Below are 19,500 nucleotides of genomic sequence, written 5' to 3'. Positions count from 1 at the left end.
GTCCAGGTTTGAAATGGTGCTTCTAAGGATACTTAAACTACTGACTGAATGTTTATTTTCCCTGGTATTCATTCCAGCAATATTTTTCTGATGTGAGCATGGCAAATACTACTCCTTTTAAATGCTAAGTAATTGATACATCCTCAAATTCTCCTAACTTTAGTTATGAATACAATAACTGGCATTATATATATAAAATTAAATGTCTTTATTCTTCAACATTCATCAGGAACTTGAGCAATAAAGTGGGCTGTGACATCAGGTCAATTTAGAAGTACAACGGTATGACCCCAAAGGGAAAGTCTAAAAGGGTCTGCTTTCATTATGGCTGATAAAGTTTACATTGTCAGCCACCACTGGTGAGATCACTACATTAAAGAAATCAGTGTAATTCTTAAATGTACAAAAAGATGGGCATAAAAGGAAGCATCAGCTTCCAAAACTGAAGTCTGCCATTTAGTCACAATTACTATTTTTACCTCTCTTCACTCTGCCAGTTCATCACATATGCTGCCAACCACTCAGTCTTATCCCAGAGTCTCTACTCACCTATGTCATATCTCTCTTACTCACCCTTGTAAACCCTATCCACATCAGTTGCTCTCTTAAACCCAGGGGGGGATTCATATTCACAGGACATTCATAGGATAGTAACCACAATCTATTTAGTTCTACCAAAAATGCATATTGCAAACTGAACATTTAAAAAAATGCATGAAATATTGTACGAAGGGATTCCTGACAGTAAAAACAGATGACACTTTTTGCAAACCACAGTAAATTGAGAAAATGAAGAAATTAAAAATATATAAAGAGCAAAGGCATACTGCTTTCCTAATTTACCATGCCCTGCTTTTGTCTGTAGCACTGTGTGTTTATATGTCTTCATAACATTTGTTTGATGGATTGACATTTGTGCACCACAGTTTGGAGTAGATTTGAAGTATTTCAGATTTTTAGCTCTTCATCCTTTGTTTGGAATGGAATTAGTTTTTTGGGTTTTTTTAGATTTCTATAAATAGTCTTGTAGTTTGAAGTGTTGCCTTTTTATAGTGAAAAGGGTCAAATTCCACTCTTACTGACAGCTGTGTAGTCCCCCTCACTCATCAATACTCATTGCAAGGAAAGGGGCTTTGGACCCTCGTATTTTGCTGTATTATTATTACAGAGACTTTCAGGTGGGTACCAAAAAACCAGATTACTAACTTTAGACACTTGATTTCAGTTGGATTTATAGACTTTATTTAAGTCATGGGGCAGTAAGCTTTAGCAACACTGTTATAAATAATATGGAAGATTCTGTACATGCTGTAATATAAATAGTAACACAAAAAAGCAAGGCTAATGTTACTTGGACCTCTCTTTAAGAAGAAAAGAGTATTTCTTTATCTCTGCTATCTAATAAACAGGCAAGACAACTCTTACATTAGGTAGGCACATTTCAGTTCTTTGAAAGGTTACAAACAAGATTCTCGGATGTCTTGGCTGAAATAGCACATGGCTGGATTTAATAAATCAAATAAATTCAAGCCATATGATTCTAAGTATAAAATACTAGCTTTAATCAGAAAAACCTATCTTACTTGCATTCTATGTGCTATTATGCCCATTGGGGTATGGCCCATGAACACCTAGAAGGGAGGAATTTCTCCTGGAATCCCTACTACTCCTGTCTCCATGGAGTCCTTTTGATTAAATGTGAAGTCTTACCTAAAAACTATGGAAGCTTGTAAATGTATGATGATGAGCCATGTAAAATGCACTCTTTTACCCAGAGAAGAAATACATTTGTTCACTGTAGTGTTTCATTGCTAACTCCCTCATTCTTTGTTTACTGCAAATTATTAAATGCAGTTAGTTTCTGAATTAATTCAATTAAATTCATTCAAATTACGAAGAAGTACATGGGATTAGAAGTTTAATGTCTCAAGCTCCTTGCTGCATTTCTAGCACAGGGTAAATCCATATGTAGCAACCTACTGATCCAGCCAGTTTTTATGAAAAGAATGTCCATTATCTGGCTGCTTTGTGGATGTGTCATATTGCAAAACACTGCTGCTTTCAGGAAAAGTCTTTAAACTCCGGTGTACATCATGAGACAAGATAACTTTTAAAACAGTCCTCTCTTTTTCAAGTTTCTTTTTACAAAACACCAGAACCACAATTGTGATGCTGCCTCAAAAGGAGTTACATGCTCCTTTGTATTTTAAATTTTCTTTACTGCTTCAGTTTTCTCTCCATTCACCTATGGCAGAACATGAATGAAAGTGAAGTTTGTCCTCTTTTTTCAAGAAAGTGAGACCATTAGTCCCATAAATCTTGTACCTATTGGATCTCACAGGACATAATGAAAGCAGAGCACCCAGTCAAAACCTCCTATTAAACACGCATTGCTATTAAACAGGATTTTACTTCCCTGTGCTATTAAAGCTAGTGTCACAGCATTCAGGCCAACACCCTCCCAAGCACAATCTACGGTAGACCTGTTTTCTTTCATGCAAGTGAATGGAGCTGGAGTGACAAAGTCCTCTGAGACAAACTTTTGTCTCTAGGCTTTTTTATGCTTCAGATGAAATCAGTCCTTTAACAGAAACTTTCACAAAATCAAAACAGTAAGAGCAAACAAAGCAAATACATGCACTAATTTTACTTGAGTTTTCTTTTTTCCATTATGCTGCTACTTGGGAAGGATATAGAAGTTCCTTCCTTCATAACTCAGCTTTCCAACTTGAATTTACAGGACCATATTTGAGACAGCACAACTGCTCACGTTGCCTCAGTTTCCAACTCCCTGTGATCCACATCACTGTATCACACAAAAGCAAAAGCGCCTGTGGGTAGAGGATGGAAAACACATGTAGAAGAGAACAAAAGTAGGAGAAACAGGCGTGGAAGCATATGATGTTCATTTTGTATTACTTGGGGCACCTACATGGGGTACATGGCACAGGACACCTATTTATCATTCCTACTTTCACCCATACTTAGGTCAATGCTTCAGAAGCTATGGATGAAAACTAATTTTAACTATTTTGAACTACGTCACTTCAGTAGCTTTAGCAGCACAAAAGTTGATTTGTAGTCATGGGAAAGTGTTAAAAGACCTGCTTACATCCATGGGGACCCAGGCAGCCACTGTCCCTTCTCTTCCTGGACGAGGCCTTACTGTTGCCCAGCCACTGCATTTTGCTTTCTCCCCTCCCTTGAAACTCTACTGGGCCTCCTTGCCTTGCCTGGTGTCTGCAGAGCTGTGAGTGGGAACAGAGATTGACAGGAACAGTTAGCATTGTTCGTTGCTATGAAGACAACATCACGAACAGCAATTGCAGGGAGGCCTACCTACTACCTCAGCAGAGCAATGATTATTTACAGCCTGAAAGGGGGTGCCATCCTCCATATAGTTCAACACCCTCCTCAAGGGCAACAGATTATGCCTAGCATTGGCTGCTCTAAGTCTGTGCACTAAACTATGGGAAGGACATAACTTGATGCTGGAGGGATCTAACTCATTTGAGCTACAGAAGAAGCATTTAATCATGTCTGAAGTATCAGGATAGGTGGACAAGTGATGGGGAGGATAGCTTTTCCCTCATGTGAATTACTCAGGTTTTTTAATACTGAGTATAATATATAATATTACACTCCTCTCCCCCTCAATCTTTGCTTTTTCTTTGCTTAACTCATGATTTGTCAAGGGAAAGCAATTGCTTGCAAAGTGCTCAGACATTGTACTTTCATTTCTCAGAAAAAGAAATCACACCTTGTTGCTGGTTAAAGTAATGGTATTGTCACCGTGAGCTTGGAGAGGCTGAACCCTGGTTGGCCAGGGGACAGAGATGCTTTCTGAATGCAGAAACCAGAACCTAAAAATTGTCCTATCTAAATTAGAATATTCCCCACAGTATCTTCTGAGTATGTCCAGAAACATGATAAGTAAATTCTGTATGCTGCATTCATTTATAATGTCATCAGTTACAATAGTCATTCATCATACAGACAGAATTTGTAGAAATACATATCAGTCTGTAGATTGGCTGTAGAGCTTTCCAAAGATCTTTCTTTCTGTCACCTGCCTATCACTATTTCACCCTGTCAGCAGAACTATGGGAAGGCTCTCACCCAGATAAGGAAAATGTACTTCCAACTGCACATGAATTCTCCCAGAATCTTTCTTCCTGAATGTAAGATTGTCAGTCAGCTCCAAGTGATTTAATTTCAGTTGTAACTAAACAACCTTTTCAAGTGTTCAGTCTGATAGTTTCCTCACTCCTGAATAGCCTTCATGATTAAATCGGGAGGTATGGGGGGTATTTTATAGAGATTTTTAAAATGCTACAGGAAACATGCAATAACTTAGTGGTAAGAGAAAAAAATGCTTTATTTACTTCTATTCATAAAGGTAACAAAATTCTCTTACATGTTCATTGAGGAAAAAATCACTATAAAGTTATAAGGCTTTCAAAACTAGTTTTTCAAGGGGATATTTATATGTTGGGGCATAGGTCTGAGACTGTCAGAGCTGTAATCTGAGACCACATTAAAAGGAGGAAAATACATGTATACCTTGATATATCTCTTTATAATTGGCTACTGTCAGAAACCAATGTTTGAACCTGCAGGTCCATTTCCATGGTTAGAGTCACAGAAGCCACTTTCTGAACACCAAATTTTGAAATAAAAACCAGCAGCCACTAAGGAAATGCATTCTTGTTAGAGTTTTAGCTTATGCCTCCAGTAAAAAAACACAAAGAAGTCCTATATTAGCAGCTCTCTGGATCCAAGGCTGGTACAGAAATAATTCTAGGCAATGGTGTACTATCAAATAACACAGTTTTGAGGGCTGAAAGCCATTGAAAGGAGAGTATGCTGTGGTTCTGTTCTCCTTGATTTCAATAGAAGCAAAAACAGGTCCTCAATCTGTGTGTAATTCACATGATCTACTTAGCTAAACAATTAAGTCACAGCTCTGACATCTGATATTTATTTTAAGTTCTTTGAACCAGATTCTTTTCTCTGAGCCAACTCCTTTTTTCTATACTGGTGGCACAAAGGCTATAACAACCGTGGATTTTCCCAGCTGGAGATTCTGCTAGAATTAGTAAGTCTTCACCTGTCTGGCAAAACCAGCTTTCATGTTATTTCCTCTTCCTTTGCACCCCCTGAACCTTCACTATCTTCTTATGTGAAAGAGTAAAAGGCATGGCTATAGCCCTCATTACTATTCTTCAAATATTCTTAGCCGGCATACTTGCCTCTTCAATTAGAGGTTTCTGGTTAATTATCAATAATCCAGAGGCTATTGTAACTAATGTGAAAACAGACACTGCTCTGATGCTCCTTCTGTGGCATTTCATGCTGCATTAAGAGGTACTCTGAAGACAGGTTTACCTGAAAAAAACCCACACAGTTTGATTAAAGTATTTGTTGACTATTGCCTGAGTAGGGAACTTTGTGGTTAATGGCTGCTCCTTTTACATCATTTTAGGTGATGTACTTACTGAAAAGATATTTAAATAAGACTAGTTTAATGGAGATTAAAAATGATCAGGATGTAGTTTTTTGCTGCTCTTATTTGAGTTTACTTTAGGCAACGAACCAGTGTTGAACTGATCTACTGGGAAATGAGAATCCTCATTGAGGGAATGCCCTGTTATGTATGCTGTGGGAAGCCATAGAAAAATGCTAAGCCACTGCAAAGACAAGGTCAGTTACTCAAACTTCATCCACCTCTTTGAGTATCTTTACATTATCAAGGAATCAGTCAAGGATCTGACTCCAGTCTCAAGATAAGATGCACTCATATTCTAATCCCTTATGCCTGTGCCCCTGTATCATTACCTAAAATCTGTAGCTCTCCAGAAGACAAAGCTCAAGTATATGTTGATACACAGGATAGGCCCCAGCTCTTACCCAGCAGCGTGAAGTGGCCTGAGTATCACAAACGTATTTTCACGTTACAGTGTAGACCCTGCCTTGGACAGCTGAAGAGGTATTCAGTTCAGAAACAACTGGAAGCAGGAAGCAAGCAGGTCCACCAAATTGAGAAAAGTACGGGAGTTAAGTATGGAAAGTGTGTTTAGTCTCAGGAAAAACTAAACTTCTGCTTGGTCATCTCACTTCTTTCGTTGTATCCCTTTTAGCTACTCTACAGTTGTGCTCCACTTCTGGTCAGAATCCTATTCTAAGGTGTGAGCTTCAATGAACACTTCCTACCTACCATATTTGACTTTCAGGCATGCTCTGGGATATAACGGCGCAGCAAAATGGGCTCACATCTTCATGTACGAAGATTTTTGGCCAAGTCAACTTGGGAGGTAAACAACATCAGAGAAACACTCAGAATGCAGCGGCCCCTGTGATTCAATGCTTTCTAATCGGCCATTTTCCAATAATTCATTAAGACTTGAACAAAGAGGTTGAAACACTGGCTTCAGCCAACACTAATGAAATTATAAGAAGGATATATTTACAAGGTTGAATAGCCTGAACTCAGCTATAATGATGTTTATTAGTAATTCGTCAATAGCTGCTAAGAAAGCATATTTGTATTTGTTAATCCTTGCCTGTGGAGACCTTTATATTTTTTGGCAAAAGTACATTAAGAAGAACGGATTTCCTTTTCTTTGCCTCTGTAAATCCCTGTTTCCATCAGAAAACGCTGTGGGATCAAGAAATAACCCAAACATAGTGTATATAATTACTTTTCTGCTATTACTATTCCTGATCACTCTAGAAAACAGAACTGGGACAGTTGTAGATCTAGATTAACAGATTTGGACAAGTTCTGCATTTGAAAAAGAAACTTAAAAAGGAATTTAGCAGCTATACTTTGCATTGTGAGCCTCCTGAACAGCACCACGCACATACAGACAAGCACTATGTGCCTAATTCAACAGCACCCTTATTCTTCTTTTCTCCTGAGAGATGTGAACATGAAACACATTAAAATAGGCATATATTTTGAAAAGTAAAAGAAAAAAATCTGAAAACTATTACAGACCTGATGTATAATTTTATGCAAAAAAGCTCTCTTTTTTTTCCTAAAAGACTCTAATGAACAAGCTAAACTATCCCTAGAGCAACTCAAATGAGAAAATGCATGGCACTATGAAACCCTCGGTATTTTGAATACTAAGCTGTGAATATGTACTTCACTCTTTTCAGAAGGAAAGAGGTATTACAATACTAATTGTTCATTAAACTATAAAAGAATAATTCACTGAAAATGATAAGACATATAGGTAAGACTGGTCAAATTATTCAAGACATTAATATACTGAAGCTGGGTTTTCCTATTTATTTTTTCTGTAACATAACAATTTTCACTCATTCATTCATTCATCTATCAGCTATTTGAAATCAGTGAACTATGAAGGCAGATATTTCATCTGAATCCAGAGACTCCAAATTATGCCTGGAAACTTATTGGAGAGCTCTTGACTGAAGGCAAAACCTTTCTTCGAATGAGACAGAGAGACTCCACATTGATAAATATTAAGAGGAAATTCACTTCTTTCAGTTCTGTAGCACTCTATGCAAGTATTCTGTTTTAGCTATCATGGCTGCTAATAAATGTAGATTCTAGAATATTTGCATAAATTAAACACAAGAACAGCTGCAATACATCAAAAGCATGAACTAGTTGAATCATCTGAATGAAAGCTAATGACACGTGCTTAACTGCATACAAACCAAACTCAGTACTGACAAACACAGGCAAACTTTATCAGAGTGAAAGGAAATAGAACTGAGTTTGCCAGAGCTTAATTAGACCCTGCTCTTTTTGAAATATGAATAGGCTCCAGGTTGACTGCTGCACAAATGGCAATGGCTAACTGTATATCACATTTCCTGTGCTTATTTTAGAAATGTTTCTTTTTCCTTCCAAATTAGAACAGATTCAGAACTATCATAATAGATTAATAATCTATGGTTTCTTCCTTATAAGCACTTTTTTTCTAAACTGCTGTCTTAAAGGTGTTCCTATTGAACATACGCCATGTTCATACTCAGGCGAAGGTCATTTTACCCTATCACATAATGAGATACCTTATAAATGATAACAGGGATCAAACTATTTTATTTGAGTGTTACATATAAATGCCTCAAACCTAATGAGGTATTTAGATGTACTAATACTGCAGGTCTTATCTTTGAGGTTTAAAATACATGCAAACCATACATTTCAGTAGGCTGGAAAGTGCTGAGCAGAAAATGCTAGCCTTGAACGAAAGAGAACACTTTCCATATCCTGGGACTGAGCAAGTTTGATGTTTCTCTTGTTTTTTAATAGTGCTCTCACTGTTACAATATTGTGGTAGTCTGAGATGGAGAGTGTAACTGCAAAGAAAAGGAATTGTTACCCTTAATATTCAAGAGGTTTTGTATCTATTCTAAAGCAAGGGTTATCATGTTAGTATTATTTAACCTCCAGACTTAACCCTTGTTTCACCCCTTCCTCTGACAGGAAACGAACAGCTATTTCTGGAGGTGCTGCCCAGTTCTGGGTCAGTATAAACATGCAGTCTGGATCTGGTTGAAGGGGTTTTGAAAGCCCTGACTGCAGCTTAGATAAGAGATCTTCTCTAGACTTGTGCAGCTGAATCACATTTGTACACATGGAGTGATTCCACCATGCAGGTGTTGTACAGTTACCCTACTCATGAGCAGTACATCTGGGTGTTAAATTTGCTGTACCCATGCAGGTCTTATCCACACAAACTGTTTTGAAGTAATCCCTTTTCTGAAAGTTTGAAAACTGTATGACAATTTTCTGTAAAATTGTCATCTGACAATATGTAAAAAAAGCTTGGCACTGAATAAAGGGGGGAAATCTGTATGCATTACATGCACACTTGGAGTTTGATCATATAACGATGGGAAGCACAGATTTTATGGAGTATCTTGCTAAACTGGTACTGACCAACAGGCCAATTCAAACTTTAGGCCCACAGCATAAAATTAAAGTGATTAGCCTGCTCTACACTGTCTTCTGGCCCAGAGGGTTTCTCTGGAGACCACAAGAAATCCTCATACTGGTGTGTTTTGGTTGTAATTCTTTGTCCCACATGTAGAAGATGGGTTCTGAAAATATTTCTCCTGACTTTCCTAAATTAAAATTTCAGTGACACAACAGAGATCTCCCATGTGCTATGCATGCTACGCCATTAACAGACAGGGAAGAAGTAATTACTCTGTCACAGCTATCTCCTTAGTTATTTTAATCCAACGGGATTTAAGGGTTTTACTAATCTAGTACATATATCCACTACTGCCACATATACTGATGAAGATGCATTTCCTAACACTTCATTTCAAAAGTTCCTTCTACTGAAACACATCACATACAGTTTGAGATCATCAGTGGTAAAGGTTAAGAAGAAAAGGTGCCTCGTTGTTTTCCAGTAGGATTTTATTTTGCTTATCACCTTTATTTTACAGTCTCAAGTAAAAAGAACATAATTTAAGTAGCAAAGCCTTAATTAGATTTGTGCCGAATCACTCCTGAAGCTGTCCACAATCTGCAAGGAAAATTACAATAGTGGCTTTACGGATGAAACTTTCAAATGTTTTTCTTCAAGCTAAAGACACAGATTTAAAATCATGTAGTAAGAAAACATGTATGAAAACGCAATCTAACCAATTTACTTGAATTGACAAAGAGAGACCTAATAGACTTTAGAAGAAGACTTACCAAAAAGGTTGAAATGTTCTTTCTATGCAAAGTTATGCCTTTACCATGAGGAGGTTTTGATTACATAATCATTTTAATTGTATGTTTAATAACAAAATATTAGGGTTAAAAAGTAGCCACAAGTAAGCCACAAGCCAAACAGTATTTTGCGTCGGTGTTAAAGCCTGTTATAAACAAACATATTTTTATGTGCTGTTTTAGTAAAATCAGTGGAGCATTGCACATCAATAATTCTTTGCCCAACAGACACAATAAGACAAAAAATAGCCACTAACCCATCAAGTGTTTGGATCCCCCATGTGTTAAATATTGTTTATACCCTAGAGATAAAGAATTGGACCCTCAGTATGTAATCAATAGTCAATCAATTCCCTCACTGGAGCAACTGTTTTCCAACTGACCGACAGTAAAAATGCCAGAACTCGAATAGCCTGTAGGACTTCCACTAAAGTAGTAACCTCTAAGTCACAAATGCTAAAATCAAGTGCTCATCCTTAAATTGAACAGAAAAGCCTAACCATCAACAGAAGCTAACACAGGAGATTAGCTGCATTTTTTTTCAGCAAAATGCTTTCCATCATGTATCTTCTCCTGATTTCTAGTAACTTTGCAAGTTTCAATTTGACGTATTTTCTTCACCAGAGTTAATTTCTGGTTAAGGTCTCATGGGCAGGGAGTATATGCAATTGCTTAAGTGTCAAAACAAGCAAACAAAAAAAGTCCTAGAGAGCACATTTTTTTCCAACTCAAAAAAAAAATCTCATCCGTTGTAACACTGCTCATGGGTGCATACATTCAGAAAACACTCTTTTCTAATAGTCTGCTTTAATGTTCTCTCTCATCATCAAGACCAAATGTGTGCAACAAATTATAGAAAAAAAATATTTCTGTACATCAGCTGAATGCTTTCACTGAAAAAGAAGACACTACGGCTATTACAGTGCAGTTATTTGTTACATTTTAAAACAGGCCTTACAAAATACTAAAGTAAGATTTGCTCACATTTAGGTTGTTGTTTTTTTTTTTTTTACTTTAGTGAACAGTACTAGATAAACATTACTGAAATTTTTAGTTCTCTAGAAAAGAGGTAAGTCTTAATAAATGGGATATTTTCCCCCTCCTACAAACTACTTTCAGGTCAGTTGGAGAGATCTCTAAGAACAAAATGACTGCAACGTGGACAGTGGCATCACATATACTTTAGAACCACCCCCGCCCCCCCTTTCTCTCTGCACCTTTATGGTAGTTATTTTCCCAGATGGTGCATCTTTCTTGTGTCTCTCATTGATCATGAGGTTTTGCTTATAGCCTTGTGCAGTGGCTACTACTACGTAATGATTTTTATGATGTTCTAAGCACTTTGGAAAATACAGTTTACATTTATAAGGCAACTTTGTAACTTTCAAATCATGTGTCAGTCTGAAACACTGCATCATTCTCCTTCAAACTGTCCTCAAAACTCATTAATTAAAACATGTGTGTGCCTATATATATATGTATGTACGTATGTACGTGTGTATAGAAACACATCTCAACTTTAAATACTACTTCCTGTATACAAACATGTTTAAAAACCAACATCATCTCCAGACATGAAGCAGTGTATTTTCAAGGCTAAAGCCTGTCTACCAAACAATAAATGCATTGCAGTCTTACACCTGTGCACTACCCTTCTCCCACTTCTCAGAGGCTTTCCCTAGCAGATTAACACCTGAAATAACAAACCAGTAAGACACAGATATCTGCCATACTTTCTCTACTGAAAAACCAAATTGCGTCCACAGTAAATAAACCAAAAACAAAAAAAAACCCAAACTGCATCAACTCTTCACTTTGCCCACAGGCTCAGGGCCAAGTGAGACTTATTCAAAATGCATGCTATAGTTCCCAAGCTATAGACAGGTATGCACTTGGCTCTACTTTGAATTGAAACTTCTATTTTATTTGTTATTCACTTCCTTCTGCATTGGAGGAGTCCTGGCGTACTTCAGGCCCCAAAAGCAATAATATATAAATAAAGGAATTCTTTCTCCTCACCCAAATGAAACACCAAGTAAGGAAAATCTACCCTACCTACTTGTATTTTGGGGGCAGAATTAACACCCAATCCTGATATGAGCAGAGAAAATAGCTATACCCACTGAATTCATTGGGACTGTTCAAATGTCTGCATCATGCTGTGGTGAGATCCTCACAACCTCTCTGATCCTGCCTCAGTAACCATTGGCCTGGGCAGCACATTGTCTTGTGGCATCTTTGCTGCTTCCAGTGCCCAGGTCAGATGCACTCTCCCATAGAGACTACCATACAGATGTTCTCTCCCACTGAGAGTACCACATAGATGTTCTCCTGAGAAGTATAATACCTGATAATTCATTCAGTTTTTTAATTTATGAGGATATATTTTCTTCTAACTGCTAGATCTTGAATATGCAGTTACAGTTCATTTGCCTATCACGTCCATCTCAATGAAGAAAAATACGTCCCTTAATCATTTGGAATCTGAAGTACATTAAGCCTCTGAAAGCAGAGTATATTTGCCCAGTTCTATTCCAGAAAGTCCTAACCACCAGCTTCACTGTGAAAATAATTCAGAATCTTCAGATGTGGAATCAGGAATAAGCCAATAACAATTATTTTTATTTTTAATGCAGCAGTTATACTACTTTTAAATCAATTTCATACACTATTTTGTTAATTTCTGAGGCAATTTCTGGTTTGATAAACATGTCATTTTGAAGAACGACATTTTTATTAACTCTCATCTTCTTTTAAGTCTCCTGAATCGCCAACAATTCCTATTAACAAAATACATGAAAGGAAAAAAAAAAAAAAAGCCACAAAAAAAAACAACAAAACAAAACAAAAACCCCACACATACAAAACAAACAAAGAAAAAACAACCCCAAAAGCTGTTTTATTAATAGGGATAATAATGGGAAATTGGACAAGGCATAAAAGACATAAGTATTACTAAGAACTATGTGATATGCCTTGCCATACATTTTAATTTCCTCGAGACAAGGTCTACAGTCCTCAATAGTCTCCTTTTTTTTATTCCAGATCTGTAATTACATTCACTGAAGTAGTTTAGCATTAGGCACAGCGGGTCTTAGAGAATTAGGGACTTCCAGCTGTAACTAACACTATACTTACAGCAGATTTTTTTAAGTAAGTGAAAAGAATAAAACTTTTCTTATGCCTTTCATAAGGTTACATGGTTTTGATTCAACCATAAACTAAAATAAACCACAAACCTATCTACCTTTCAAATCCAGCTTATTATGAATAACGGTTAAATTAGCACCATGTCATGGGACAACTTACAGTTTTCTTCTGTTGATGTGTAAGAAATTTTGGCATAAAATTGCACTCTTAAGCTTAACCTCGAAGTTTAAATAGTTTGAGGGCCAAATTCTCTTCTCTGACATGTTATTCTAAATCTGCAGTAGATAAGCTCAGGAGGCCAATTTGAACAGAGTGGTAAATTGAGAGGAGTATTTATCTTCATTCCTTCATGCTTGAAAAATAGCTAACCAAAATGTTTTAAAATGTCTTGCTGGTCTCCCAACACAAGGACAAATTTCAGCCCCCTACCCCTTGCAAGTTTAGATAGCTCATTTCTCCAGTGTTGTGAGGAATATGTAAGGAAAGAACAGTTAATGCAGACTTTTTTATTTTCCAAGACTTCTTTAAATCTAATTATATGGAAGCTATTCCAGTTCCGTGGTTTGGATAAACGTAACAAAGAAAATCTGAGAAGAATGACAAACTATTCTAGTTCCCCCTATGTGACGTTCAAAAATAACCTGATGCTCAATCCTCGCTTCGTGAAAGCACACATTTGGGTTCTTCATTAAAAAAACTGACCACAGTTAACATATCAGAAGCAGGGTATAATTATGAAAAAGATTGCCCATTGAGGAGCTTTCATCACTAAGCTTAAAATGAGACACTTCTTAGTGCAAAAAACCCCACACTCAAGCACAGAAACTTCATGGAAATCAGGCAAGTAAAGGATGTTGTGACAGAAAATTTAATCCCACTGGATATAATAATTCAAAGGAACAACTTTTATTTTTAGTGACATCCTAACAGAAATCGTAGCAAAAGATGAAGATTGCTTTTTGTTAGTTAGAATACATTATTTCTTCTGAATATACTCTTCAGAGTAAGTGCTCAGTCTCATTAATCAGGTCACCAGGAAAAACAGGGACAGATCTGTGTGAGATAAGACTTTTGAACATGTAGGGATAAAAGGGATAAGAAGTAGGTAATGATGGTGAAACTAGCGCCTTTAGTGCATATGTGTGTGTCCTCCTGGGCCCTACAAGATACACAATGCAATCTTCATGTGACCAAGAAGGATACAACATGGAATACATTCCTGATTATTAAGGGGGGGGTGGAACACCTATAGAGTAATTTCCAAGCAGGACACAGCAGCTCACTGCCCCAGCATGGCAGGGCTGTCATGCCCCTTTGCTCCAGAATGAACCCACATGAAGCAGAGAACAGCTGTTATTCCCCCAACACAGCTCTAGCCCAGGACCTGCCCTCAAATCACCTGAATCACCTGCAAGACACATCCAGATTGGGCATCATAGACCAACCACTCTTGCTTTTACATCTTGTTTATGTATCTGTAAATGAGTGGTACATGTAAGATGGCTGACAGCTACTGTCTCACCTTTCTTTTTCTAGCCTCACTGAAGACACCCTGTGATGCTGTACTCTGCTGTTATAGCCTCAGCTAAATGAGCAGGACCCTATTGAAATAAAGGAGAAGGACCCATCCACTCTCAAACCTTGCCCCTGGTCATGCGCTCCAGCCATTTGCCTTGTGCTGCTCCTAAAGTTCACCCAGTGGCACTCCAGGCCAGCTCTTCTCACTATGCAAATAGCTAACCAAGGCCCCAGAAGAAATAAAATAAAAGAAAGGGGTGTGAGGAGGGGCAGCTCAGTGAGTTGGGTAAGTTCATCATATGGTTAGACTAAAGCTGGAACCAGCCCTGAGAGTGAAGGAAACAGAAGGAGGGGGAAGCGCATTTCAGCCCTCCTGCCATTTGGCTCATTGATAATATAAGTAGCACCTTCAGAAAAATAAAAAGAGAAAACACACAGAAATTATTCTTCTTGCATACTCTGTTCTGTATTTAGCACTGTTCTGCATGCTTTTTGTTTTGAACAAACAAAAAAACATATTAAAGTTGCTCAATTTTCTTTTAAATCTGACACTTGGATTTGATTCTTAGCAATAACAGATAATCCAAATATATAATTCTGGTTTAAAATGCTTGGCTGAGTATTCAGCTGAATGTAATACCTTTCCTGACTGAGGCGAAGGTGATCCACTCTCTACAGCTGACAGCCAGGTTCGGCCAGCTGGAGTAAAATGTTGCTGGTAATGTGTTGGTGACAGGAGTTATAACAGTTGATGACTTGTAAGAAAAGCCTCATCAAAGTTCTCTACCCCAAAAAGCAAACATACACCATCACAACAAGTACTGTTTGTTATAAAAATTTAATGAATACTAAAACATGACTGTTATTTAAGCTCTAAATCTGCCTTTCTAGGCTGGAGAGAGAGCTACCTTTGTGACTGCCCATAGGAACTGCACCTGCTCCAGGGACAACTGGATAACTTCTCCAAGGATGTTCAGCAGTCCCACTCCTTTTTTATACAATATAGTTACAAAAATTAACACAACACAAAGCAAAGCTTTATTATGTCTAATATTAATGAATTTTTAAAAATCCCATTTAAAGTTATATAGATATTATGAAATAATATTCCACCTGGTCTAGTGGGAGGCGTCCCTGCCCATGGCAGGGGGGCTGGAACTGGATGATCTTTAAGGTCCCTTCCAACCCAAACCATGCTATGATTTTATGTTACTAAACATATTTACACTTTCTATTTTATAGCTCAATGCAATTATTTAGTTAGGGGTAAACTTTCCAAATGTTGTTCATAATAGACTTTTTCCTCAAAACAACTGACACTAGTAACTGTTGCTCTCAGGCTTACCCTTTTTCATTCTCTTGAAGACACAGGCAAGGCTTCTCATATTCTGCCTTGAACATAACTTTTTATATTTTTTCCCCGGAGAAAGGTACACTAAAGGTTTGTTCACAGAACATAAAGAATTTGAGCTACAGTAAGCAATCACTCAGGACCTGCCATGTCGATAACCGGCAGCATCTTTTCCAGGCAGTAAATAAATCTGTGGCAATCTAGTTTTCCATTAACCAGCTGAGTCTTAATGCTCTGTGAAAGTGACAATATCTGGAAGTTCACTGGGACACTACAACCCCTTACTGATGGACTGCTCAGTACCAGGGGCAGATCGTACTCAGCAGAAGATTCCAAGACCAAAACATTAACTACTTTTTACATTATTTGTCTTTTTTTAGTCCAGTTTCCCTAAACCATGCAGTGATCTCACTGCCAAGTGCCTGCCTTTCCAGTTACTCACCTACTAATTTCTGAACTTACCACCCAACTTTTAGTTCTTTCCAAAATGGGGTTTAATTTCCTTTGAAATAGACCACTGGACAGACAATAGCAAGTCTAGCAGTGTTACTTGGGGGGGGGGGGGGGGGGGGGTGTGCCCCCACCTATTACCAGCCATCAGCCACAAGGGCATTCTCCAGGGATACAAATCCCTAAGAAGCCAAACTTCCCTAGTTCCCCTCATCTTGGTTTCTTTCCAGTAGAGTCTCTAGCAGGCAGTCAGAGAAAAATGTTAGTGGTCTACAGCCAAAAGACAGTCACTATAATTTCCTTCTTGCTGAACTGCACCATCCTAACCCACACAAACTGCTCAGGCAGCTCCACTCCAGTAGGAAACGTTTTGTCTGGCTCTGCACCAAACCTAGCTGTGGCAGAGGTGACCCACTGCCCGGTCTCCTGGCGAAGCACAGTGTGTGAGTATCACCAGCCAGCTGTGCTTGGCCCTAAATTGCCCCTGCTTGTCACAGCCAGGCCTGGCGTTTGCCAGACCTGGAGATGGCTTCTTTCACCAGCCTGAGCATCCTCTGGAAGGTGAAACAAGTCCCCGTGCCCCAGCACAGCCCAGATCTCCCACACCTGCCCCAGCAAAACTAGAAAAATGCATCACATGGGAACCAGTCAAGTTGAAGAAGAAGTTTAAAGGCGTAAATCCAGACATCAGTCTCTCAGATTTGTCATTTTTCCTCTGTGCAAATCAGAGCAGTCCCGAGTCTGGGGAGAAACTGGGCTTCCTCAGGGCTGGCTGTCAGAACCTCGGGAAGTTGGGAGGCTTGCTCAGAGCGTAGACCTACTGTGGCCGCAACTGACCTCCCAGCAGAAGCCCGAGTGATCCTTTCCTCGCTCATGCTTCGGATACCCCCACAGCTGAACTCCTGCCGGGGAGTGGGGCTGACTTGCTCTGCCCTCGGCGGGACTCAACACCGGCAAAGGCCAAACCCCCCCGGGGAGGCTGCCGCCTCAGGGACAGAGAGCGTACTCCTAGTCCCGCTTTCCGCTCGCCCGCTCCCGCCTGCAGCGGGCTGCCCCGGCGGAGAAGCCATCGGGCTTAGCCGCTGAAGGAAGCAGCAGGGACGGGACGCGGTGCGGGGGGGCTGCAACCCCAGCAGGGCAGCGCGGTGGCTCTTACCTCCGTGTCGTGCGGTGGCGAAGAGCCGTGGAGGCGGCGGGGCGACGGCCGGCGGCGGCCGGGGGGCGGCGGCGGCGACGGCAACAGAGCGGGGGTCCGGCGACGGGGCGCCGCCGATGTACCGCCGGGAGATCACCCGGTCCCGCCGCGGCGGGCGGGGCAGCAGCGGGCGTTCGCCGTCGCCCAGGGCTTGGAGAAGGAAATCGAGCAGCGCCCCCCGATCGGCTTCGGCGGAGGGCACGTCCCTGGCCTCGGCGCCGGGTGGCGGCGGGGCCGAGGTCAGCAGCAGGAGCAGGATGGCGGGCAGCGCCTGGCGCTTCTTCGCCCCTCGCATCTCTGCGGCGCTGGGAGGAGGCAGAGAGCGAAGGCGGTCAGCGCCGGGCCCGGCCCGCAGCGCGCCCGCCCGCCCCCCATGCCGCGCCCCAGGGCACCCCTGCGGAGGCGGTGCGCACCCGCACGCCGGACACGGGCGCAGCCGAGTGGAGACCCGACGGGCCGCCACCGACTGGCCCCGCTGCGCCTCCCCGTCAGCCCCCGAGCAGCCCCGCCGCGCTCGGCCGGCTCCCCGGAGGGCGCATGTATAGACACGGATTAGGGGAAGGGTATTAAGCCCTCCACACACATTTGCGGTCCAGGGCTTTGCGGGGGATTTGCTCGGCTCCCTTTGCCCCTGGCGTTCCCGCGCCTCCCGTTGCCTCCTTCCTTCGCCGGCAGACCCCCGCGGGCCGTCCCGCCATCCGCCCGCCCCGCAGCGGCTCTCGGGCGAGAGCGTAGGGAAGGGCATCCGGACAGAGTTCAGTCAGGGGCGAGTTCCATCGGGAACTGATGCAAATCAGGATGTAAAGGGCAAAAACAACTACAACAAGCTGAGGCTTCGAGAGCGGTGCTTAATGCCCCTAAGTAAGCTATTCTAATTATAGCAAACGGTTGGGATCAAGGGGAGGGAGGAAAATTCTGTTATTTACAAACTGTTTTATACTTGGCCTCCCTTGCAAATCCTCTTGGGCGAAAGAGTTAATCGGAGCCGCGAGGGAGCCGGCTCTCCCCGACGGCTCCAGGCTCTCCATCCCTCCCTCCTACCGGCACTGCGTTGCGGCACACGGCAAACCCGGGCAGTAGCCGGGGAACAGCCCGGGTATTCGCTGCATGCTGAAGGCCCCTCTAAGAACCGGCTGCTTACCTTCTAGCGGAGGCAAGCCTCGCTGAGGGCAGGCGAGCAGGCGGAAAAGAGATGTCCTTTGCCGCCTGCGGAGAGCCCGTGTCCCCGCGGAGGCTCCGCCGGGCGCGAAGCGGAGCGGGGCGGTCGGTGCTGCGCCCGGAGAGGGGGGATGCGCCCTCCAGGGCCATGTGCTTCTCTTATATAGTCCGCACCGGCGTACTCATTTGAGTACTATCGACCTGAGGTGGGTGGCTGTCGATGGAGACACCTCTGGTAATCACTCTTGGGCTCAGAGATGGTCTTTTCTGACAAACTTCCTCCTCCCCGTTTGTCCCCCGGTGGATGGCAACTGAAAGCTGCGTTTGAAGTGGCTCTGATCTATTTGTGAAATTAGATTTCCCTGAAGATTGGGAAACGCTTACTAATAAAGCTGCCGGCTCAAGAGATTAAAATGTGCTTTAATTTAGCGGGATTCCCTCAGGAACACAGCAACAGAACTATTTCCCCCCACCTGTTCTTATTGAACAAAGAAGTCGTGAGTGAAGTCTGAAGTGTGTATAAATTTGGTTCTGTTTGGATGGCAAGAAAAGTAGCGGGCTGCTTTGGCAGATGAATATACAAACTAGAGACCTTGTAAAAGTTTGTTTCTCCAAAAAGGCAGCAAAAAGAAGTACTGACCTAATGAAACCATTAAACCCACAGGTTAAAAACTTGCCTTATACAGCCCTAAATATAAAATAAGATTAGTGAATAAGATCTCAGCTTTCAGAGAGCAATGCATACAGCTGCTCTGGGTAGATTGAAAAGCACACAAGTTCTTCGAATTATACCAGACAATGTTTCACATTACAGCAGAATTTTTAAGTAAAACTCTTTGTCGGAAGGTACCATTGAGATATTTATTTAATAAGAGTGGGAGAAAACAAAAAAGGTTTTGGGATATCCTTGAAGATGTGAAAATGGGGAATTTAGATTTGAAAGAGATTTAAACTATGCTGACATAC

The 19,500-nt window shown here is 40.9% G+C and overlaps 1 protein-coding gene across 4 annotated transcripts in view; it reads right to left on the bottom strand.

Annotated features, from left to right (window-relative positions):
• Positions 1-18,835, bottom strand: part of ALKAL1 (ALK and LTK ligand 1) — a 36,367-nt gene extending 17,532 nt beyond the window's left edge. The window contains exons 1-3 of one of the 4 annotated variants that reach the window (XM_061447556.1): positions 18,518-18,835; positions 17,420-17,681; positions 17,338-17,386 (exon numbers count right to left, since the gene is read on the bottom strand). In XM_061447556.1, the coding sequence (XP_061303540.1) occupies positions 17,338-17,386; positions 17,420-17,681; positions 18,518-18,684 (478 nt within the window). In that variant the 5' untranslated portion in view covers positions 18,685-18,835. Of the gene's footprint in view, positions 1-17,337; positions 17,682-17,957; positions 18,126-18,517 lie in introns of those variants that run through there. The other 3 variants (XM_061447554.1, XM_061447552.1, XM_061447553.1) reach the window with 3 other exon arrangements.
• Between the last annotated feature and the right edge of the window lie 665 nt (positions 18,836-19,500).

The sequence above is a fragment of the Pezoporus flaviventris genome, unplaced genomic scaffold, assembly GCF_033815535.1.
Source record: "Pezoporus flaviventris isolate CSIRO_AGI_PZ_B2104156 unplaced genomic scaffold, CSIRO_AGI_Pfla_v1 ptg000007l, whole genome shotgun sequence".
NCBI classification, from domain to species: Eukaryota; Metazoa; Chordata; class Aves; order Psittaciformes; family Psittacidae; genus Pezoporus; species Pezoporus flaviventris.
The sequence above is the reverse complement of the archived record's forward strand: the minus strand, read 5'-3'. Positions and strand labels throughout refer to the sequence as shown.